General features: G+C 42.9%; 1 protein-coding gene across 1 annotated transcript in view; it reads left to right on the top strand.

The window, feature by feature from the left end:
* The window catches only part of LOC147008698 (interleukin-1 receptor accessory protein-like 1), a 724240-nt gene that overhangs the window by 137761 nt on the left and 560799 nt on the right, over positions 1-25680 (top strand). The window contains exon 2 of the mRNA XM_085864160.1: positions 20052-20136. Within this exon, the coding sequence (XP_085720286.1) occupies positions 20055-20136 (82 nt within the window). The 5' untranslated portion in view covers positions 20052-20054. The remainder of the gene's footprint in view (positions 1-20051; positions 20137-25680) is intronic.

Raw genomic sequence — 25680 nt, 5'->3', positions numbered from 1 at the left:
GAGAGTTAGAACACAGAACGAATCAGGACATAACAGAACAAAAAGAACATTTGAAGGAGAATGGGGTGGGAGGCACAGCAACAGCAGGGTTGAGGGACAAATTAGAGATAGACTTGGAGAAATAAGGGATGTGGGGAACAAAAGAGGGCAAGGAGAGAACACCTGTGGTGAACAAGATGGAAACAGCCACAAATTCTCAATCACAGAAGTGGAAAAAAAAACTTAAAACCTGGATAAAGGTGGGCTTGGGAGGTTTAATGGGGGAAGCAAAGATAATTGTTGTGGATGGAGAATGACTTGAGATGGTGGTGAACAGTTGGCTTGAAGACCTGGAGGGAAGAATGAGATTGCGGAGACCGAGGAATATGGTTTCTGCATTGTTTATTCAAATATCACTGGGGACTGACACCTCAATTAGCAATGCCATCTTTTCCTTTTTTGTACCAAAGTATAGGTCACAAAGCTTTGTTTTCTATGTTCATGCTTGATGGTATCATTAGGTCATAAATGAGCATTATTTCCTTGTTTTCAATAATTGCTTTTGGTTCATGTTTCCACGATCGAGTTTTCTGGAACATGAATATCAAAGTTTTTGCAGATGTGCCAGTAGATTACTCTACAAACTTTGTTGTGCATTTGTGTGTACAGCTGTTCTGGCATGAGTTTTTTTTTTTACATCCCGAAAGGAGGTTGCTCGTGCTTTCTGTTTCTACCTTGCAGAATTTACACATGTCCAATTGACTCAGTGCTGCCATTTTCTTAAAGCCATTCATGTAGTGTCCCTGATCTTGGGCATTTATAATAATTTGTTCTCCATACCGGTTGAGCCAACCTCTTCTTAATCATTTCAATGAGACTTGTTTGTCGATGCACATTCTGTCCAATTCTTTTTGTACTTTCCTGCTCTTTTGTCATTCTCTCATTTGTCAGTCAGTGTATATCTGTTGGTATTTCACTTGATATTTTTATTTTGTCTTTTTTTGCAATTGTTGGGCTGTCTTCGTTGCTGTTTCAGTTTCATTTATGACGTCTTCTATGCGAACCTGTCTTTTGAATATTTTGCTCGGTGGTTGAGGGATGCCTTTTATGGTTTGCTGTCTTCATGTCTGTATAAAAATTGGATTTGGTGGTTTGTAGAGCTTCCACATATTCAGCCAGCCCAATGGTTGTCATTCTGTGCACTTGGTTGAGCTCCATCAGGCCACTACCGTCTTCTTGTCTCGACAGGTACATTCTCGGGATGCACAGATTTTTGCAGAACATTTTGTGGAGAGTGGAAAGTTTCCTGGTTTTGATATCTGGCTTGTTGATTTCCGCTTGTGGCCAGTTTATTATTCCACAGCTGTTTTGGAACACTGGTACTGCAAGTTGGTTTATGGCTTTGATTTTGTTTCTTGGGGTGAGATATGTTTTCAGGATTTTATTTTTGTATCCTAAGTTGAGGCTCATAATAAGAGCTGCAGAACATATAACAAAAGGAGCAGGAGATGAGGGGGTGAGAGAGAGAAGCACACCAAGAGTAGAGAACAGGGACATCAGGATATCTGTGGAAGAGAGAGAGGGATGGGGAGGGGTATACGGGGTTAACAATATGGACACTACAGGGAATTTCAGTCAGGAAAACAGGCAATTTAAAGGAGGTAGATTTTGTGTGGGTTAACGGAGGTAGAAAAGATCATGGTTATGGATGAGGTAAGATTTGAGATGGTGGTACACAGCTGTTTTAAAGACCAGGAGGGAAGAGTGGGATTGAGGAGAGTGTAGGTGTTTGTTCCAGAGGTGGGAAAAAAGAGGAATGAAAGAGTGAAGTGATCAGCTTCGTTCTACACAGGTATTTTTTGGCAATTGTTTTGCGCATTTGTTTGAAACATATTTGGTGGCCCTCTTCTACTCCGAGGTATTTTTTATGATGCTTCGTTTTATAGTTCCTGCATTGTAGTTTCTCGGTCAATTTTTATGTTTTTCACTTTTTTGGTTTACCCTGAACGAATATGCACTTGGCACACTTGTCTAAGCCAAATTCTATTTCAATGTCGGCAGAGAATTGCTTCACTAATTTCAATTGTTCTACCAGTATTTTATCCTTTGGTGCAAAGAACTTTAAATCATCCATCTAAACCCTAATAAAAATCATCATCCATCTGCACTCCATCATCCAAAAAGTCATCCATCTGCACCACTAATAAATGTCAGTGTGTTGTTCAAAAAGCATATCTCTCTCTCTCTCTCTCTCTCTCTCTCTCTCCCTCTCTCTCTCTCTCTCTCTCTCTCTCTCTCTCTCTCTCTCTCTCTCTCTCTCTCTCTCTCTCTCTCTCTCTCTCTCTCTCTCTCTCTCTCTCTCTCTCTCTCTCTCTCTCTCTCTCTCTCATCCATGCTCTACCCTCTCCCAATACAGTGCAGCAACCTCCTCCCACACCTATCTCACTCTCCCCTCCCCCTCTCTTTCTCTCTCTCCCTTTCCCTCTGTCTCCACCTCTGGACATATCCTGGTGGTGTTTATGTCCGGATGGGAGTTTGTCACCGGACGTGTCCAAGAGGACTCCCCCATCTCCCATCACCTTTCTCCCTCCATTCACCTCCCTCTTACACCCTTCTTAAAGTTGCCCCCCTCACATCCACAAGGCTGCCTCCTTCCCCTGCCCTCTCTCCTCCATCTCATCACTCCACCTCTTCAAATCCTCAACTGCCTTTTTCCCCTCTCTTATTACTCCCCACTGTACCTCAACCCAGCACCAGAGAGCCTTATGTCCTCCTCATCTGCACCCTCCCCTGCTCTTCTGCAACCCCCCACACTCTTTCAACAGCTCCCCTTACCTCCCTTCCTCCTTCCTTGTCCTACTCTCCCACTCACTTCACCTCCCCTACACCCAAAGCCTCCTCCCCAAACTCCTCATTAATAGTGTGGACCTCAAATATCTGGGGCCTTCCCAACGCGGATCAACTTCCCAACGCGGATCTCAACCAATGGTACTCCACCTCTTCTGGATCTGATTTTGACAAATTTCTCTAAAAATATCTTCTGTTCTTCTGACCATGTGCTTGTCAAAGTGGGCATCACTTTGGCTGTTATTAGAGAACCACCTCAGTGCCATCAAGTCTGGCATTTCACTCAAGTCGACTGGCAGGGTCTCCAAGCAGCCATCAAACTTCTGGACTAGTCTCTCATCGCTACTTTCTCCAACATTAACTCATCCTGGGAATTCTTTCAAAGAAACTTGCTCTCCCTCATGCACAGATTTATCCCCTCTCATATTCAGTTGTCCTACCCTTCCTCCCACCCTCGGTTCACTGAAGCTTGTGGTGAGGCAGTTGTCCTGAAACAACTTGCCTTTGCCTCATGGAAAGCAAACCCAACTGAGGGTAATCTTAGTTTCTTCCATAAAGCTCGGACCAAGTGTCTGTCTACCCTCAGGAGAGCCAGAAAACTGTTCCGGAACTCTGTTCCTGCCGATATATATTATAAAACTCTGATATATATATATATATATATATATATATATATATATATATATATATATATATATATATATATATATATATATATATATATATATATATATATATATATATACCCCAACTGGTCTGGAACTCTGTATCCATTTCTTCTGACAAAGTGGAGAGCTTGCTGTCAAACCTCAACTGAGATTCTGCAATTGGTCCAGACGGCATCAGCCCACGTGTCCTCAAAACCTGCTCCTCTGGTCTTGCTCTCTCTCTCTGTTCTATTCACCGTTTCATTTGCTCAAGGCCATCTGCCATCTGCTTGGAAATCAGCAAACATCACTGCCCTGCACAAAAAAGGTGCAAAAACAGATCCCTGCAACTACAGACCAATCAGCCTTCTCCCAATCATCAGCAAGGTTATGGAATCCATCATTGCTTCAGACATTAAATCCTTCCTCTTCTCCAATGGCTTGTTTTCCGATCATGAATTTGGTTTCAGACCAGGCCACTCTACCCTGCATATGCTGATTTTGCTCTCCTAAAAATGGATGGATGTCCTCATTGCCAGACATAAAATCAGAGCCATATCCCTTGACATATCACGTGCTTTTGACATAGTCTGGCACCCTGCCCTTCTCACCAAACTCTCTTATTTTGGTATCCAAGGCAATCTCCACTTATGGCTCGCAGACTTCCTCTCCTGTCACAGTCATCGTGTGGGTCTAAATGGAGTTCTCTCATCCCCTCTTCCTGTCCAGGCTGGAGTTCCTCAAGGCAGCTTTCTCAACCCTCAACCCCTTGCCAAACTTCAACCTTCCCCTCCCAACCCTGTCCCATCTTCACGCTCCCCACCAACCCCAAGTCCTCACCCTCCCAAAGGCGTTAATGCCCTTCCCACTTCAATCCCTCAAGCCCTCACCTGACCCTCCCACCACAGGTCCTCAACCCCCCCCACCACCACCACCACCACTCACCACTGTCTCCACCCAACAAAGGCCTCAATCACCACCTCTCAGCTCTGTCCTTTCTTTTATCTCCCCCAACTCCTCCCAACCCCAACTCTGTCCTCCCCTTCCTCCTGCTCATAAAAGCAAATTAGCATTCTTACATCCATCATTCCATATTTCTTCATTACCTCATTCAGGTGACCAAGGGCATCCCAGTTATGCCAAAAAGCGACCCAAAACCAATTCTCTTCTTCCTGATGCATACACACATCGGTAAAAGTAAATTATGACCAATGTTTTCGTTCACAATCCCCCGAGATTCCTGGAAGTCCTTGGACAAAGACCTTCATTATGACGTGTTTTATGAATCTCTGGTGGAGTCGTTTAAGAGAAAACACTTGGAAATAATTGGATGGACCCATATCACTTCCACGGTAAAAGCCCTGCTTGAGAGAATGCTCCAAAGTTATTTGGGTGGTGCATGGAATGTGATCTTCACGAGGCCTGTGACACCTTTCAGCTGCAGTCTTTCAATATTTGATGATCCTTTTTTTCTCGTTTTACACTGAAGGGTAAACTTATAGGAAGGGCATGGTGATTGTCTATATGATGGCTCCAAAGATGTCTTTGGCTTCGCATATCGCCAAAATTAGAGCTGCATGATTTTTCATCAGGTTATAATTGTGGGTAGAGTCTGGTAAACTGTCCAACCAATGGGCGGAACAGAATGTTTCACACAGACGGATGGCCGAACAAGCTTATTATTATATACTGTAGATAATATGAGTTCCCTTAAAAGGAACTTCAACACAGGATGAGGCCATCAGACCCATCAAAGCCTGCATTGTGATTGCCAACTTATTGCTATTTGTCCATGCTCTAGTCCATTGCCAACTTATTTGTCCATCCATGTCTTTATAAATGTCGAGCATCAAGCAAGGAAGCAGCACGTACCTTTTTCAATGTCTTTGGTGTGACTCATCCAGGGTTTGACCTCCCTAAGTCGCAGACTCAGAACGGACGCTCTCACCAATGCACCACCGAGTCTGGTAAAACCTTCAGCCTGATGTTTCACAGGCCGGCCTTGTGAGCTGGTATATCTGCATCTCACCTCAATCTCCTGGAAGCCATATCACCCATCAAGAGGCTGTAGCACAAGGGCTATTGCTTTCTCACAGTGGATATATTGGTGCGCTTTTGATGTTCGATCATCTCCTCTTTGGTATTGCTCCCCCTGTCTTTCCAGCAGCCCACCTTTCCTTAAATCGACCAGAGCAAACATATTTTTCCAGCAACCCTTTACTTGTCAATGTCTCAAATCCAGGTTTCTTGCTCTTTTCACCCTCTTTTCCTGTTTGTGGAATTGCCTCGCTGTATCGGTGCAATTATGTTCCTCCCTCCACTGCTTCATGGTTGCAGCTCGATATCTCATGTCGTCTCCCATTTTCATTCATTATTATTTTTTCTTCCCTTTAACTGTGCATTATGGAAAAGAAACGACATACATGCTAACATTCCACCATCACAATTTTGCTGAACTACCTGCGATCGATTTCGTCCCCTTCGGCCTTTTGTGAGATTTATCTCGTCGATTTTAATTATTTCCTTTCATATAACCATGATCTCTTTCTCCTGAAAATCCGAGGCTTACCAGCACTGCATCTGTCTCATCTGCACTGACAATTTACAATGCTTGGACAACTGTTTTTCTTCTGTATTTACATTTTAAAGTCACATAAAGCTTCGAGAGATCTGATCATCATGGGATTAAGAGATTGAGGGGGATTGTGTGCAGATTAAGAGATGGAGAAGGAAATGTAGGGAGATGTAGAGGAGTGCGGGAGGGAGAAGTTGAGATTGAAGGTGAGAAGGGGAGATATAGATAGATAATTAATAGGTCAAATGAAATCCACCAGATTGTGTTGTTAGAATGTGCTACCTTTTTGGCAACACAGGTGATAGAGTGGTCCAAATGTATAGTTCACACATCAACAGGACATCTTTTTTTCCCTGCAAATGAGTGCAAGGTTGCAAGTATAAAATTGAGGGTGCTTGCCGTATCTGCACCTGATGTGAATGCTAATGCTTTATCTGGCACTGGTTTCTTTTTGTGCCTGAGCTCTCCGGGCCTTCGCTAAAACAACGCGACTCTGCCAACTTTCATGAGACAGATGTTTGAGATTCTGAAATTCCAGGTTAGAATTCCAACTGATTTAGTACAACCATCCATAAAATGGGTAACACTTGGAATTGTTCCAAAAAAAAGGTCTTTAAACTTTGTTTAACACACATGGGGAATTTATGGAGTTCTAACACTTTGCATGTGCCAAGTGTGGTCTGCAATTCTGACGATTCCGTAAACGTATTTCACACGAGGTAAGTTATTTTGCCTTTCACACATGCATCGTGAAAGCAAGTAAAGACAGAATATGAACCATCGTTTTTTGTGTGTATTTTGAATGTAAATTTGGAGGAATCTTTAACCTCTAACCTCCCATCCGATATCCCGTTCCGCACTCCTTCCTTCCTCTTACCTGACTGCTATATGTACACTCCCATACCCTTTATGTCTCCTTTCATTCTTCCTTTCTTTCATTTTTTAGATATATTCACCTCAACCCCCCCCCCCCCCCCCACAACACACTTTTCCATGTGCATGTAAATAGATGGCTAATCCTTAAAGGCCTTCTCCAAATAATGTTCTGCTGCTTATTTGAGCATCACAAAAACAGCAGCTTATAATCATATCAGATCAATTAGGGAAACCCAGACGAGACAGCGCAGTGGCAAGGCATGTGCGATGAGCCAAAAGGTGCATGGTTGCTCTCATCAGCCTGATCTATCTGTCGGTGAGGTTGGTGCCTCCTGCCAATTAAATGGCTAACTGACGTGGCTGAGAGATGGGAATATGAGTACAACTTCAGAAAAGCCACTTAACCTGCCTGGCAGATCAAACTTGATGGCCTGATGAGACAAAGTGGATGGTACTTTGATCAGGGAAAGTCTCCATGTAAGACATTATACCCAAAGGACGTCGCTTGTTGTTAAGAATCCCATTCCCATCCTTACCAACGCTGTAAATTAGTGAGTCAATTTCTGCAAGTAATCTACGGTAACCGTGCTTTGCGCAGTAGAATATGACAATTAGTGTACACGTTTATTATTAGCATTATCTTTGCCATGGGATAGCCTGCTATCCGCTTTGATTGCATACTTGAATTGTGGGCGAAAATCTCAGCACAGATTCTCAGAGCAGCACACCATCCTCTGCCGGGAACTGTTAGATGTGCGCCAGATGTTACATCTGCTCGTGTAGGTTCAATATCTTGCGGTATCTTTCACAAAGAGTAAAACAACGTGTGCTGATGTTGTTCGAAGATTATATATGCGAGTCGTGGAAAGATGCAGAGGGGACATCTTCCACTCTAAGGATCCTTACAGGTTCGAAATCACCTTGAGGACTGCTGCTTTGCATTAATAGTGCTAGCCTCTGATGGGCAATTTGATTTGGTGTGGTTTCTTTTCATATTGTAACAAATAATTATGCCATTAAAGCATCATTACAAGTTATTAACATTGTAAAGTACATGTCAATTGCAATTAGAGCTCTACTTTGCTTTAATAACATGAACATGAAAATGGGTCTTTTTTTTTTCTGTGAAAAATAATGGCCACATTGTTTTGGCTCGTGGCTTATGAAAATATCGTGGAGGTATCCCTTGAGGAAGAAGGGCATGTTCTGTTCTGAAAGCAAATTATTTGTAAATATAGTTAATGAAATTCAAGTGACGAGTAAGAACAAATTGCAAACAAGTTAGTGCAGAGATCAGTTGTTGCAACATGAGACTTGTGGAGTCGGTGTGCCCAACGACATCTCAACAGGGCATTGCCAGAGTCGACCACGGACCTTTTCCACCATTGATGGCCACTAGTGACTCAGAACATCGAATTTATGCTCTGGAGGTAATGAAATTTATTTCAGCAAACAGAGCAATTCCATATTCTCTTCACTGGCGCGGCTCTGCGTGATTGTCCCATGCTCTGTGCCGTGTCCCAATGCTGCCCTACATCTCCCCAGGCCCTCACCAACATTGGATCAGACCCTGACAGAACATTCACATTCTTATTCTTGCACAACATTGTACAACGGCATTTAACAAAAATCTTTCAGGATCTACGTATGTCAGGCTGCACGACCTTTGTTTTAGCATTTAAAATCAAAAATTAAATTTGTTGTGTCACTGTGTGGTGCCGAGTTGGCAAGCGTCATCTGAACTTGCACCGCCGGAAATCCCACGAACCAATTTGCAGTACACTGCTACCCGCCGAGGGGGAGAATGAACAAAGACGAGAGAAAGAAAGAGAGTTCAAGAAAGGAAATAAATAAAACATGGGACCAACGTGTTGACACAGAAATGGCACATACATCTCGCAGACTGCCTGAGCGGTATGTTTTTCCGACTTGAGATAGATGCCCCTTTTGTCTCCTATGAATATTCTTTCAAACATGAAACGTGTTAAGCAGCTGCACATCGCAGGGACTGCATTGATAAGTAGCACGTACTCTTACAACCACCCTCCCCACCCCCTTCAAAATCCTTTAAATGTGATATACTCTCCGGCCATCGCATAAAAAAAGAAGGGCTAGCTTTCTGCCTGGTTTCAGATGCTCATCCATCCATAGGATGATGTTAGGCCTTGCACTTCAAGGATCAAAGTCCGTCATTTGAAGGCTAACTGTCAGGCAAGCTTCACAGAACCACTGAGACAGCTGTTCATGATATCTACAAATCAGGGTGGAGACATCCTGGTTACCTGAGCTTGCAGTAATCCTGTCCTCAAGCAATATCTAAACCTAATTCTATTACATTACAAGCTTGCTTCAGCATGTGTGACATTATATACACATGAGTGGCTATCAAACATTACAAGAGTCTCCAGTGTGTGACAAGGAATTTGGCAGCAGGATGGCGGATTTGGTAGTGTGCTAGACTTTCAGCTGCCAAGTCCTGGTTTGGATTTCATGTCAAGTCAAATTTCATCAAAATTGCCATTCTGTTGCCGTGTGAACCAGAAAGGCAGATTTGGTTCATGATCCTTCAGGATGTTCATAAAAACAGTTGTTCCATCGACAGTCGTGAAGGTGTATAATATCCCATGGTAGAACTTGCAAGAGTTCTTACCTGGGACGGCATCGCAAAGAACAACCCACAAGATTCCCTTACACATTCTTTTACACGTTTCTCATGAGATCTGTTGAGATTTGATGAGAACTTCATTCGATCCCATGACAAATAATAGGATTTTTTATTTTTTTATTTTAGGGTGAGATATGATATGGGTAAGCTACTCAGTAAGTGAAGTGAATGGGATTTGGAACTTGTTTAACCCTTCAGTTCAAGCTCCAAACGTTTCTCCACCTTGTTTACCAGTAAAGGTGTTTGCTCCAATTTATATCTATACAAACACTTTTCCATTGTTCACTCCTATGTCCCTCCTCCTCCTCTCCCTAAATTTACCTTTCTCCTTGCACTGTCTTTTATGGGTTGCTCTGGCCAATGGTTACAGGAAGTGTTTGCTACAAAATCTTAAACTACCATTCATTCTGCTTCCTTTCTGGAACCTTCACACTGACTACTCTGCTCCATCCTTTTCTGATGCATTGAAACATTAAAAGTCTAAAACGTGAGATAAGATCAAATCAGATGATTTTTCAAGGATTGACTTGAAACTATGGAGAATGCCGGGTCTGCCTGTCAGCTTTGCTGTGTGGTCAGCCGAGGAGAGGGTGTGGCTGATGATTGGCCGAGAATTTCAAGAGACTGAAGCTCTTCCATTGGCTGACCATGGAAGTTGTTTGGTGAGTTATTTGGAAAATTCTTCCAGAGCGACAGAGTGAAACTGAGATTCGTCACAATCGACATACATGTTTATGCCTGGTGTTTGCTTAATGGTTTTGGTGGTGGGCTTGGGATCCGGGGATCCTGAGTTCAAATCCCACACGGCTGTTGAATTAATACCAGGTGGGGTTGACTCTGCCCATCATCCTTCTGAAGTCGGCAAAATGAGTGATGGTATTTTGTGTCGGAGAGGTTACCCATCCAGGATTGTGCCCAATAGCCAAGGAGACTGCTTCGGCAGCACCAACGCTCTGCACAGAGTGTGGTCCCAATGGATGGATGGACATGCATGTTTACACTGTGGGAGGGACAGGTGCATGGAAGGGGGAGATTACATGGGGGAGGTGAGCTGTGGGGTGTCGATACATGCCATAATCCCACACTCTCAATCCAAATACCCATTCTCTTCTCTGGATCCCAAGTTCAGCCAAACAAAGACAGACATTGTCATCAGAATGGAGGGATGGGTTCAATGCATGAAGAAAAGTAGAAACTTCCTGATTGTGATGAAATATGGATTTGTGATGAAACCACAAGAGAAACAGAAGCGGAGGGAATATGACGGATCTCTATTGAATGGAAGCATTTGGAAAGGATAGTAAAGGGACATCAAACAACTTGCAAAATATAATATTTAAAAGTTTTGAGTTGCAAGAAAGAAATTCTGAGTCTTAAGAAAGATTAGGTTGGAGTATTTAAAGGAGTCGGATTATGAAGAATGAGTGATTGAAGCAATGATGGGGAAGAATGTGATGAATGATTCGGTGCAATTTGTTGGGATCTTTGTTATGTATTTTTATTTTTAGCATTTTTGTTGGAAGGTTTGAGTTAACAAAGGGAGTAGAAAATAAATATAAGGTTGAGAAGAGGAAACGACTTCGAGAAGAAAGAGAGGACAGAGAGCATATGTTAAGGTACCTGAGAAATTAAAAACAAAAACTGACTTACCTTTAAATTGTTTAGTCTGGCGTTCGATTTCCGACCTGACCATCCGATCTGTGCTTCACAGGCAAAGTTATTTTCATTTTTTTCTTTTTCAGCAGCCACAATGTAGAGGCTCATGAACGAGCTGGAACATGTAACTTATCAGGATGTCTCAAAACATAAGTAACAGTAGAAAGAAAGGGGGTAAAAGCACCAACAGGGTTGAGGGACGGAATGTATGGAAACTTGGAGAACTCGGAGATGTGGGTAAGAATGAGGGCTTGAGGAGGACATAGGAGGTAGACAAGATGGATGTAGATGCAAGCTCCCAGGAAGAAAAAAACTGGAAACTTGGAAATAGATTGACATTGGGTGGGTTAACGGAGGTAGAAAAGATCATAGATTTTGTATCACGGGTGAATATTATACAGGAAATCCCATTTTCGTAACAATATTATCTGGTCCTGGAGCTTTATCTTCTGTTAGCTTTCCTCACCGTTTCTTTACTTGCTCCAAGACCTGGAACTCCTCTCAAAGTCCTTCATCACCTCTTAGATAAATTATCTCAGCTACTGGTACTTCTGATAATTGTTCTTGTGTAAATCTTGACTTTTTGGCATGGTTTATCGTGGAAAATTGGACAAAAACACAAACAGCAACACAGAGATGAAAATATAAGAGAAAGACAAAATGGATCTGGTCTGGAAAATTAGTTTTCATGAACTGGAAGGAGGAACCGTGCAGTCCAGATCCATCGTGCACAGAAGCAGAATTGGAAGGTCCAGTGTTTTATCATAAATTGCGCCCTCCCGCGGAATGATGTTAAGTTGGGTCGACCCATCTGCACGCATGAAAACTAGTGGATGTTAAAGATACTGCGGTGTCTTGTATTATATAGTAGGCAAACTATTGCCAGCATCCTGGCCAAATTCCGTAAACACCTGCCTTAAGTACATGGTCCACTGCTTCATTGACACAGCCACTCTCCTGAGCAATCCTACTATCAGCAGCCACATACTTCTTACAAGAGGCAAAGTATCCACGGTTTGGATCTTCTGACATAATGAACTGGTTTTTGGATGCTTACAGCATCTAGCCTTGTCCTTCAAAACTAGGCCCTAATGGACAGTGAGGGTGTATGCATTGGGGAACTGACTGCTTGAAAAAGAATCTCCTGACACAATGTTGGCCGCAAAGCAACTCAACAGTTTGATTTCTCATTCAACGATTTGACACATTTTCTTCAAAATAAATTTGAACAGTTTGCTCTTGTGAGTTGGACATCTTTTTGTCGCTGTTTTGCCATTCACTTATTACTAAAATGACAGTCAAGCAATTTAAGAATGAAGTTTACATGGATATTTTCAATCGTTATCAATTCAAGAAAAATGTTGAGTCGATTTCAAATTGGAAATTTGTTCAAGTCGATGATAATATAGCTTGTAAAAAAAAACACACACACACACACACACAAAAAAAAAAGATTCCTGCAAAACTTCAAGGAGTCTATGCCTTCCTCGTGTGATGGATGTACAAGTGGATTGAGTGGATGTGTTATGTTGGCTATCCAAAAAGTGAATTAACATAGAAGATGGACATCAGATACAAATGAGTTTGAATGTACTGCACAATTATGTTAGGTTTTGGCAAATGAGAAGAAAAAAGAGAAGGGAGATAATTGCAAAGTTTTCAGTACTGTGGAGATTCAATTAAAATTGAATATATTTTGAATGGTAGTGTCAAAGGGCAGCATGGAGGAAATGATGTGGAATTAATGCTGGATAAGCCATGAAAACACTTGATGAAGTACTACCTCCTGTAAGGTGTTACATAAGCTAGCCTAATGATTCCAATAGTATTGTTGATTTTTATAAATCCAGTAGTAAGTACCCCCTTACCTAATTGATCGCTTCACATTTCAGATTTTCTATCTGATTTATATCAGGCCCCAGATTGTCTCAAAGGGAAAATATTGCTGATTCTTCAAAATACAGTATAATGATTAGGTTGATTAATTTCTACTCAAACTGGGACATTGTGATGCGAGTTCCCTGACAAGGAACTTCAATGCAGGATGAGGCCATTAGGCCCATTGAGCCTGGACAATGGTTGCCAAACTATGGTTGTTTTATTCGTCCGTGCTCTGTCCTTTTAAATGCTGAGCATTGAGCAAGGAAGCAGAAAATAGCATTTTGAAAGTCTCTGGTGTGACTCATGCCTGGTGTTGGCTTACTGGCTCGAGTGGTGGGCTTGAGATCTGAAGATCTTGAGTTCAAATCCTGCTTGGCTGTTGAATTAATACCAGGTAGGGTTGACTCAGCCTGTCATCCTTCTGAGGTCAGCAAAAATGAGTACCAGCATGCTGATATCCTGTGTCGGAGTGGCGACCTGTCCAGGATTGTGCCCAACAGCCCAGGAGACTGTTGAGGCAGCACCCATGCTCTGCACAGAGTATGGTCCCAATGTATGGATGGTATGACTTGGCCTGGGTTCGAACATTTGAACTGCTGACCTAACAGACTCTGAGTGGACTATCCAAACATTATGCTGCTAAGTGTGGTTGGTGACTTTCCAATCATCTTAAAATAATGATTTAACATTTAACTCAAATTATTACTGAATCTCGAGAGTTGATATAACAACTTACCTGTGCATTCTTGAGAAAAAGGGACATGGGCGTGGTCTGCGAACGGCTAATTTTATTGGTTGAGATGTTGCTAAATACCGTAATATTTTATCCAAGTACTGCTAAATGGGAGGGTTTTGAAAGTGCCAAAAAAGTGATTTGCATTTAACAGTGTTCAAGTATATAATTCAATTTAAATTAAATACAAATTAAAAAATTTGGCAGAATTTTTTTTTGGAAGGTTACTGCTGTTGATACAGCGTCTTTTACACCACCCTATCTAACACATTACATGAGTTCTCCATGCCTGTTGTTTATGTCCTTTATGACGTTCTTAAAACAGTAAGTTTCCTGTTTGAATGATTTTCAATTTTGTTTTACTGCCAGACAATTAAAAAAAAAACTTTGAATAAAAAATGATCTCACTCCTCTCTGCGCATGTGCGAACAAGACAAATTCAGAGCCAAAGTACTGTTAAACTACAAGTTCGTTTTCTGATTCTTGTTCTGATTCATGTTCAAAATATAACATTCAATTGAAATCAGGTTGTTCCTTAATCATAAACTGAGACGTTTGTGGGCAGACACACAGACAGACAGACAAATTGTTTAAACCCCACTTTTCGCTTAATGCACGTGGGGTAATAAGTTCTCTGGAACATTGTGCTCTTGTCATTTTCACTGACCTTTCTTGTGCAGGTCATTGTCTCTGTGTGCTTCCTTGACTATGATAAGATTTCCATTGTTTGCAAAGCATTAATTTATCGATTTTTTTGGATACAAAGTCGAGGCTCGTGAAAGAGCAACAACACAGATCAAGGAGAACATAGTGTAAAGGGGAAACGCACCAACAGCATGGTAGAGGGACACAACAGAGGAACAATGAGCAAGGGGAAAAATTATATCAAAGGGAGGGGAAAGAGGACATGGTGGGTGTACAAGTACAAGAAAAAAGCTGGATACAAGCTCAACCATAGCAAGAAGAGGAAGGGAAAAATCTTGGGATAAAACAAATGGAACAAAAAAACCTGAAAAATAGGGTGAGGAAGATGGAGGTCTGGAGCACAATAACCCAGAAAGGCAGGGAGGGTTAACGAAGGAAGGAAATATCATGATTATGGATGGGGAATGACCTGTGGGGGTGGTGAACTGCCATCTTGAAACCCTGATGGAAGAATGGGATGAAACAGACTGAGGAAGTTGGTTTAACAGATGAGAGCAAAGAGTAACAAATGAGTGGAGGTGAGTAGTGAGCCTTGATTTTAGGAGTTTCACCAGAAATGAGTTACTGACAGACCATGTGTGCCCTGCAGAGATCTGGTGGGAAGGGGAAGGGGAGAGAGCAAGGAAAGAGCAGAGGGTACAAGACCAAAAAGGAGGTGGTAGATGACATAGAGACCACTGGCCTGTCTGCGATGCAACAATAACAGGCCCAGAGACTTGTTTTTGAGACCAGGTTTTATGGAATTTGCTTCTCTGCCTTTCCTTGGAGCTTCTGAAAAAAAAATCATGGACTTTAAAATTTTTCTATTTCCATCCTAATGTGATCTTGCTCCGTTAATGCTACCTATGTATCTATGGATAACCTCTCGGCTGCATGTGAGAGATGTGTTAGTGAGAGTACTCAGAGTAATTTTGGAAAAGGTAACTTCAAGACATTTTATCTTCGAGGAAGTCAGTCAATATTATTGTGTTGACAATGTTGTCTGCATAATTTGAACGAGCACTTCACATAGTATTGCGTGGCAAGCACATATTGATGTGACCAGATTTTGCAGTCAGATAAATGAGGATAATTTAATGTTTTTGGACAATTTATTGGTCATCTATTTGAAGAGGTGCAGTCTCTTGAGCTTGTAAGGCCTCACATCAGCCATGACCTTTCCTGGGCTGACCGCATAGCAAAGCTGGCCTGCAAAGTCAGCCGCAGACTGGGCATTTTCTGTTGATCCAAGTCTAATTTCCTTGGAAAATCAGAGCTACTCACAGTCCACAAGGCCTTTCAGTTCTACTTTGCGCTTCCATGAGCCTCGCTCCAGTAAAAAAAAAGCAACAACAAAAAAACAGCAAAGGGCCTTCTTGGTGATCGGTATTAAGGCCTAGGTCACATTTGCCATGGCGGCCGTGGGGTCTCCAAAATCTGCGGCCACTAGCAATTCTACGGCAGCCGCAGTATTTCCACGGTCACACAATGTAGCAGTCACATATGTTTTTATTTTTCGGGTAGCCGCACGGCGTATTTATAAATTGTGGAGACCCAAAACGTGGGGGTGCCGTACGGTCTTTGATTTGATGTCGCACGGAGACCTTAGGGCGTCGCTGCGGCGGCCATTAGAATTTTCAAGACAGACGCAAGGAGACCTCAAGGTGCCCGCAAGGCGACCGCAGGGGGGGCCTAACGCGAACGTGCGGCCAGACGGACGGTAACGAGTGGGTATATATATATATATATATATATATATATATATATATATATATATATATATATATATATATATATATATAAATATATAAAATATATATATATATAAAAAAAAAAAAAATATATATATATATATATATATATATATATAAAATATATATATATATATATATATATATATATATATCAGTCCTTTTTTTACTGAAATAAAAATCTAACAGTATATATAACTGAATATACTATAACTATAATATACCGTGGTCCCCCAGAATCTGAACGGCCAAGCTGTTTGAACAAATTGGAATCAGAACAATTTTTTTCGAGAAAGTTTGGCCCTAAAAACCCAATACATTTTAAAAAACCGAACACAACGTAGCGTTCATGTTTGTTCACGTGTCTCCCCCATCTGTTCGACCCGCATCTTCGCGCTTTGTTCATCCAGTTCGTCAGTGGAAGTACTCAGTCACATTTGCTCTACGGCGAGGATAAGGCGGCCGTACGCCCTCTGAATTGACAGAAATGTGCAGCGGCCGCAGATAAACTGAGGTGGCCTTAGGGAGACCCTACGCCATTTGGCTATATTTTACAGGCCGTAGGGGCGCCGTGGAATGAAATCGCGGAGTTATAACTTTTTTCATTTCTACGCTTGCCGTAGCAATTCGACAAAGCCAAGCAATGACGTAGATGTGTTCCACGTCGACCATACGTAGGGCGTACGGTGGGCTTGCGTTTTCCGTGTGGCTGCCGTAAGCTCTTCTCAATAAAAAATGAATTTTCCCAACCCCCAAAAAATTACGGCACCCCCACGTTTTCGGTCTCCACAATTTATAAACACGCTGTGTGGCTACCCGAAAAATAAAAACATGTGTGACTGCTACATTGTGTGACCGTGGAAATACTGCGGCCGCGTTATAATTGCGAGTGTCCGTACATTTTGTAGACTCTCTGGGCACCGAGCCAAATGTGACTTAGGCCTTACCTCGTGTTTTCACCTTCATTTGTTTTTAATCATCTTGTGTTCTAATTATTAAAAAAAAAAGCATTCCGATCACGTGCTGTGACGGACTGTCGAGCAAGGATTGAATTTCACAGCAAAACCGGTTGTAATTTTTAATATCCATGATTACCTCAGCCCGATGCGTTTGATGAAAGTGATTGTGGTTCTGGGGGCATCATGTTTGATGAGCTGCCCTGGGGGCAGCGCTCTTGCAGAGTGCGCGAGCGATCGAAACCCAGGCCGGAGCTCGAGCCTGTGTGGGCCTTTGGATGTGGCGATTGTACCAGTTTACATACAATACACCGCCACCGAAGATCATTTACTCATCCTGTTTTACCTTAAACATGGGGAATTTCAATTTAAAGTGTCTTGAAAGTGGGTTTTCTTTGGGTCCACGAACGGATGAATTCACTTTGCATTATTTCTTATTGGGAAAATATTTTTTGAATCCGAACTTTTTTGCAATCTGAACAGCCTCCAGGAACAAATTAAATTCGGATTCTGGGGGCACCACTGTGTATAGGCAAACAACTATACTCCGATCTCTAGCGGTAGCGCATGGTGGACGCACGGTCGATGCAGACTGCCATGGAGGCCGTACGTAGGTGCACGACGGGCGTAGGGGAACTGTGCGTCGACCTTGCGTTGCCTACAGGTAGTCACACAGACCGCAAGGCCACCGTACGGCGATTGTGGAAATAGTGCGGCTGCCGTAATTTTTTGGGGGTTGGGAAAATTCATTTTTCATTGAGAAGAGCTTCGGGCAGCCGCACAGAAAACGCAAGCCTGCCGTACGCCCAACGTACGGTCGACGTGGAACACATCTACGTCATAGCTTGGCTTGTCTAATTGCTATGGTGAGCGTAGAAATGAAAAAAAATTATAACTCCGCGATTTCATTCCACGGCGCCCCTACGCCCTGTAAATATACCCATACGGCATAAGGACACCCTGAGGCCACCTCAGTTTCTCTGCGGCCACCGCACGTTTCTGTCAATTCAGAGGGCGTACGGCCGCCGTATCCTCGCCGTAGAGCAAATGTGACTGAGGCCTAACATGGTGAAGGTGATTGGGTCAATGGTGTTGATATGGTTGAGGGAGAATTGGCCAGGTGACTGGCTGACAGCACATGTCATAGCTTCGATTGGATGTACGATAGAATTATTTCAGCATATTGCGGAAAAATATTTAGTGGGGTTTCTATTGAGTGAAGTTCTTTGTGTCCACTTGGTCGTGCAATGTCCATGTCTTTGAACGTCCCTGTAGAGATGGCTTTATTACAAGGGTTGTTCAAAAAGTTGTATGAACAAGATACTCGCAATAGTTCAGGTCTCCAAGACATATATGCTCAGTCATTTTTTCACTGTGCAAGGATACCTTTAATTGGTAAGAAAATATACTAGTATAAGGTGTCCACATCATTCTTGACCTTGTTGTGGACCGTTGGCTTAGGCCCTCACTTTTTTTTGTTCCACCCTCACTTTTTCACTTTTATTACCTCTGCCACCGAAGGTGGATGTTGTTATGTTTGCATCTCTGGCTGCCTGTCTGTTTGTCTCTGAGCAGGATATCTCAAATAGTTGTGGATGGATTCAGACAAAAATTGGTGGACAGGGTGGGTGTGTGACAAATGCGGAATTGATTAAACTTCAGTGAAGATCTGGATGGTCTGTTTTCAAGAATTTGTTTAAATGATTCTTCACTTTTGAGAGATAAGGCCAAAAATGATATATAGCACGATATCTCAAAAAGTTGTGGACGGATTTGGACTGAACTTGGTGGATGAGTTGGTTAGATGACAAGAACCATCCAATTTGATTTTAATCAAGGTCCGGATATAGATGCGCTGTATCACTGGGTTACAAAACATAAACTGTTTAGCCTGGCAGAGGTATGTACTCTACTGTGTGCCATCCTCGATGAAGTAGTACGACAATCTTCTGAGAGTGACCTGGAGGTGGGGGGGGGGAAGATTGGGGAGATGGGGCAAATATATTTTGTGCTGTAGCTACCCCTCCCCCCCCCCAATCTCTCCAGCAAGGGTCATTAAACATTTTGCACTGTCCCACATGTTCAGGCGAAAATGGCACTTCGTCTTCCCACACTCGTGGGGGGGGTGAGGGGGGGAGGTGTTTTGTGCCCATGACCTGACCCTGGTTATACCCAATACTATGCAAAATTTGGTGGAGATTGGGCAAGCCTTTCTCGATTCTAATTATCAGAGGTACATATACACAGAGAATTGCCTTATTTGATATAGTAGGCTGCCATGCAAGGAAAATACAATCATCAGTGAATGTCAATGAAGAAAAGTAAAACCAAACTTCTAGTTTCTGAATTGTTTAAGGATCTGCTTTATTTAAATTGCAGCACAGGTTGTCCAGGCTACTTCTGCAACTCCTATTTTTAATTGAGTTGTGTGAATACTTTATCACACCTGTGAATTGTGAGGGTGTGATAGAGATAGAGAAACAGATATATGCGAGAGAGAGAGAGAGAGAGAGAGAGAGAGAGAGAGAGAGAGAGAGAGAGAGAGAGAGAGAGAGAGAGAGAGAGAGAGAGAGAGAGAGAGAGAGAGAGAGAGAGAGAGAGAGAGAGAGAGAGAGAGAGAGAGCGAGAGAGAGAGAGACAGAGAGACAGAGACAGAGACAGAGAGACAGAGAGACAGAGACAGAGACAGAGACAGAGACAGAGACAGAGACAGAGACAGAGACAGAGACAGATATAGATATTATTATTGATTAGTTATTCTCAAGCATTGTCCAAATATCTTCTTTGTCCTGTTACTGCAGGTCATGCACTCCAACATGGGTCGACGGACACTACTTCCTACCCTGCTAATTACTGTCACCTTTGCCATGGACAGGGATCATGCAGGTATGACATTTCTCTTTTACTTTCAGTTTCAATCATATATGTACAACCAGTCATTTGGATGGATGCATCTTACCAAATCATTTCACTCAGGCTTTGTTCTGCATGCCAATGCAATAATATGATCAAGCAAATTTGTTGAGGAGCTTGAATTTATTTATTTATTTATTATCTGTTTCTCACCGACCCCTCGTCCCCCCCCCCCCATGTAAGAATTGTCCAGGTTGTCATGTCATCCATTTTATGTTCAAAACTGAATCTCTTAATGCTGGCACAGCAGCACAATGTTAGTCTGCACCAAACCTTTTTCCCCTTTACTCTGGGTATTTCCCATATCAATAACATTTGAATTTCCGAATCGGTTGATCTTGCATTTCCTTTAAAAAAAGAGAAAATTTAATATAATGATGAGCCTCTGTCCACTTAAACAAGGACATACTCGTACAAGGAAATGTGGAATCCAGGGAAAGGTAATTATTCCCCTCCAGCCTGGGCCATTGGCCCATCACCCTTCCCAACACGAAACACACATCGTAATGTACGTCGGCTGACCATGGCATTCAAGTGAGATAACAAGGCACATATACTGAGTAATGTAAAATGGATCATGTGAGCATGAATAAAGTTGTGGATAATTATGGAAAGAGAGGAAATGCAAGCACCAACACCATGCCACACATGTCTTATCTGCCTACACTTTCCATAGCCATTTATACCATATTCTTTCTGCCTGCAGGTCATTACAGAATTCCCTTTTAAATGCATTTATGCTTATAATTCCTTTCTTTCTTGCCGATGTGACATAGTCCTGAATGTCTTGCAGAGTATGTTTTTTTTGGCATTTATTTTTATATACAGATTCAATGCTCGTGGAGGAGCTTGAACACACAATGAACCTGGACCAAGCATAATGAAAAGAGTAGTGGAAAGTGGAAGAGAGGTGGGGTGGGGGGTGGACAACAGTACCACAAGCCAAATGTTGCCTGAGGCTGACGTTAATCAATCAGGAGTAGGGTACGCAAGATTTTTAACCACTCCCCATATGAGAAAATCCATGGGGGTTGTCAGGGGACCGTGAATTTAGTTCCACTTATTCAAGTGTCTTAATAAATAAATGCAATTGTGTCGTGACTTGCTTCACGATGTCAGCTGATTAATACTGCAGGTAGCAGTGAAGGAGCTGACATTACCTGTTTGCAGTAGACGGTCAGTATCTTTCACAGACTGTATCGATAGAAGGAAATTCCATTTTGACTGTAATATCTTATTTGCCTGATAAAATTCAAAATCCTCATTAACTGGATAAAGGATGCCTCAATCAGGTTGATGTGTGGCAGGTGCCCCCTATTGGTCAAGATCTTTGCAGGAAGTGACTGCATGGCACATGGAATCATGAAGAGGTACTATTTGATAAAATATATATATATATATATATATATATATATATATATATATATATATATATATATATATATGTATTGAAAAATGACTCATCGAAGCGGCTTACCGGTTAAGGTGGTTGGCCTAAGATCCCCAGCTGTGCCAAAACAACACCAGATGGGTCGACATCTGCCTGTCATCCTTTTATGAGTACCAGCTTGCTATAATAAGAGATCAATGACAGTTAATATGGGGATATCCTTTGGGTTACCTCCGACTCTGGTCAAAATTGTGTGTATATATATATATATATATATATATATATATATATATATATATATATATATATATATATATATATATATATATATATATATATACTATCCCTGTGTCGTAAGAGGCGACCAAGGTTGCGTCAGGAAGGGCATCCGGCGTAAAACCTATGCCAAATCATTATGCGGATCATAACGGATGATCCACTGTGGCAACCCCTAACGGGAGCAGTCGAAAGAAGAATATATATATATATATATATATATATATATATATATATATATATATATATATATATATATATATATATATATATATATATATATATACATATACAGTATATGTACTGTGTTAGATTCTGCTTCAGGTCTTGATGCAGATCTGGCCTATATGTGGGATACAAAACGTAAGGTTTCAACCTGTAAGAGGTATGGGCTCAACTGAGCATTGTTCTACTTTTTACCTTGCTATTGTCTGAAATAAATATTTGCTACACCATTATACTCACAGGTAATTCTGCTTCCTTCCATCTCTCTTTTTCTCTTTTCCTGTTCATTCATTCCATTGCTTATTGTCCAACTGTAACCTCACTGCCACACTGTCAGTTCATTACCTTTTCACCCTCGGGCACCTTGCTCTTACATGAGCCTTCAGTGGTGAGCAAAAGTTTGTGAACCCTTTAGAATCTTCTGTATTTCTGCATCATAGAATAGATAAAGACAATCTGATTAAACAAATGTGATTAAACAAATAGCACAAAGACAATCTCCTTTTTCATTCATTTATTGAGCAAAATTATCCAACATTCAATTTCTTTGGTGGTAAAAGTATGTGAACCTCTCAGTTAATGAGCTCAATGTAGGGGGTAATTAGAGTCAGGTGTTTCAATCAATGGGATGACAATCAGAGTGAGTTTGGGTGGCCCTGTCCTTTATGAAAAAAATAAACTTTGTTCGTCACCATCTGAGTCACCACACAGGTTTGTGGAAGTGTGTCACACACACCCCGATCAAAAGAGATATCTGAGGATCTTAGAAAAAGAGTTGGTGATGGTCATCGGTCTGGAAAGTGTTGCAAAACCAATTCTAAAGATATTGGGCTCCAGCAATCCACTGCCAGGCAGATAGTGCACAAATGGAGAAAATTCAACATCTATCTTACTCTTTCCAGGAGTGGTCGTCCAATGAAAATCACTCCAAGAGCAAGGTGTACAATAATCCAGGAGGTCACAAAGAACTCCAGGGTAATGTCTAAGGATCTGCAGGCCTCTCTTGTATTGCTAACGGCAGCGTTCACCAGTCCACCATCAGGAAAACACTGAACAAGAATGGTCTGCATGGGAGGATAGCAAGGAGGAAACCACTGCTCTCCAATAAACATTGCTGCCTGTCTCAAGTTTGCCAAAGACCACCTGGATGATCCAGAAGGTTATTGGTAGAATATTATGTGGACAGATGAGTCAAAAGTGGAACTTTTTGGCTTAAATGAGAAACGCTATCAGGTCAGGTATGGGAGCATGTGCCAGAACAGCGCGTCGCTGCGTCCACTTTCAGCCGGTACTCCAGGGGCTTCCTTCTGGCCATCCCCCAGACAGATGCCAGGCCCATCCCCATCTCCTTGAGATGATGGTCAACCTGCTGCAACCACGAGGCATGTGGTCGGCCCACTGGCCTCCTCCACTCATGAGACTCCCTCGCTGAGAGAATCTGGTGAGCAGGATCAGCGTCAGGAAAACGAGCCACATGTCCATACAGCCGCAACTAATGCTCACGGACTATGCAGGTAACAAATCTCATCCGAGTTTCTCTCAGCAACCGCTCGTTGGACACAAAATCCGACCAGCGATAGCCAAGGATTCTCTGAAGAGACCTGGTACCAAAGGAATTAAGTCTCCGTCTCAGATCCTTGGTCAGAGTCCAAGTCTCGCATCCATAGAGCAAGACTGGAAGTACCAAGGACCTGAAGACTCGGACTTTCGTCCTCCCGCACAGGTACCGGCAGCGCCACACCCCATGATCCAGTGAATCCATGACTCCCCAGGCCCGACCCAGACGTCTATTGACCTCTGACTCGCAGCCAGCAGAGACATGAATATCACTGCCAAGGTAAGTGAATCTCTCCACGACCTCAACATCCTCACCACAAACAGACACAGAGAGGACAGCAGCATCCAATATGTCACCGAAAGCCTGGATCTTAGTTTTGACCCAAGAAACCCGTAATCCCAGCGGCTCCGACTCCTCATTCAGCACCTCGAGGGCCCCCAAAAGGATGTCTAAAGTCTCCGCAAAGATGACTGCATCATCTGCAAAGTCAAGGTCCGAGATCTTGACATTCCCAAACGATGCACCGCAGCTAGATCTCTCTGACATCCTCCCTAAAATCCAGTCCATACAAGTGCTGAAAAGTGTGGGGGCAAGTACACATCCCTGACGAACTCCAGTAACAACTGGAAATAAGTCAGAGATGGCACCACCACACTTCACAGCACTCTCAGTACCAGAGTAGAGTTCAGACATCAGATTGATCAGTTTTGGTGGCACCCCACGAAGACCAAGAATCCTCCAGAGGACATCCCAATTCACTGAATCGAACACTTTACAGAGATCAACATAGGCTGATAGCAGCCCCTGCCGAAACTCTCGTCTGCGTTCGGTGAGGACACGAAGGGCAAGGATACGGTCAATCGTTGACCTCTTTGGTGTAAAGCCTGACTGCTCTGGACGCTGGTGCTCAAGCAGATGGTGGCAAACCCTATCAAGAATTATCCGAGCAAAGACCTTGCCCGGCACTGAGAGCAGCGTCACCCCTCGGTAGTTGTTGCAGTCTTGGCGATCACCTTTCCCTTTCCAGAGAGGGACAACAAGCCCCCTCTTCCAGTCAGTTGGGATGATGCCTGTGTTCCAGGCAGAGCACAAAACTGCATGCAACGACACGAGTGCAGCATTTCCACCAGCCTTGAGAAGTTCAGCATGGATGCCACAGATCCCTGGAGCTTTGCCCTGTTTCAACTGGTTCACCGCAGCCCGTGTTTCCACAAGCGAAGGTGGACCACAGTTGATTCGAGGGTCAGTAACAGGGATTGTAACACCCCTGACGTCCAACTCGACAGCTGGGGGATCAGCCTGGTACAACCGCTCAAATAACCAGCCCAGCGGGCCTTCACTTCAGACTCCTCTGTCAAGAGCCTACCACTCTCTGCTCGAACTGCAGTGCTCCGAGGGATGGGCTTGGATGAACGCAATGCGCGAATTCCCCTGTAAGCGGGACGAGAATCACCTGTCCACAGGTGATGCTCTACCCCCAAACAGATTCCTCGCACATAGGCCTCCTTGTCCACCCTTAGCGCATGTACAGTTTTACGCCTCAGCTCCCTGAACAGCTCAGCTCTGCCATTCAGCCTGACCCTGCGACTCTGGTCAATGGTATCCAGTGTCCCTTGAGAGACAAAATTCTTCTTTTCCCTGCGGTGAGCTCCAAGACATCTACCGGCAACATCAAGGACGGTGGTCTTGAAGGCACTCCACAACTCTTCAGGACCCCCCAAAGCACCCAGACCCCCCAAGTGTCCACTCAGCCTGTCCGCAATCTCCTCAGCTACTCTCTCAACCCTGAGCTTGCCGACATCCAGCCTCGGCTGGGATGGTACCATTCTCCAGGATTTAAGGTGCAGCTTTAGAGTTGCTACAAAAAGCCTGTGGTCAGTATTGAGGAACTGAGCACTCCGGTAGACCCTGCAGTTCTGGATCATCCTCCAATGACCGTCAATGAGGACATGGTCAATCTCCTTTGCCACAGAAACGCTATGTTTGGCAAAAACTAAACACTGCATTCCAACATAAGAACCTCATCCCAAACCGTTAAGCATGGTGGTTGGAGTATCATGGTTTGGGG

The sequence above is a fragment of the Eptatretus burgeri genome, chromosome 18 (assembly GCF_056783735.1).
Source record: "Eptatretus burgeri isolate ZD-2024b chromosome 18, Ebu_testis_v1, whole genome shotgun sequence".
In the NCBI taxonomy this organism is placed as follows: Eukaryota; Metazoa; Chordata; class Myxini; order Myxiniformes; family Myxinidae; genus Eptatretus; species Eptatretus burgeri.
Note: the sequence above shows the minus strand (reverse complement) of the source record. Positions and strands in the feature narration are given on the sequence as shown.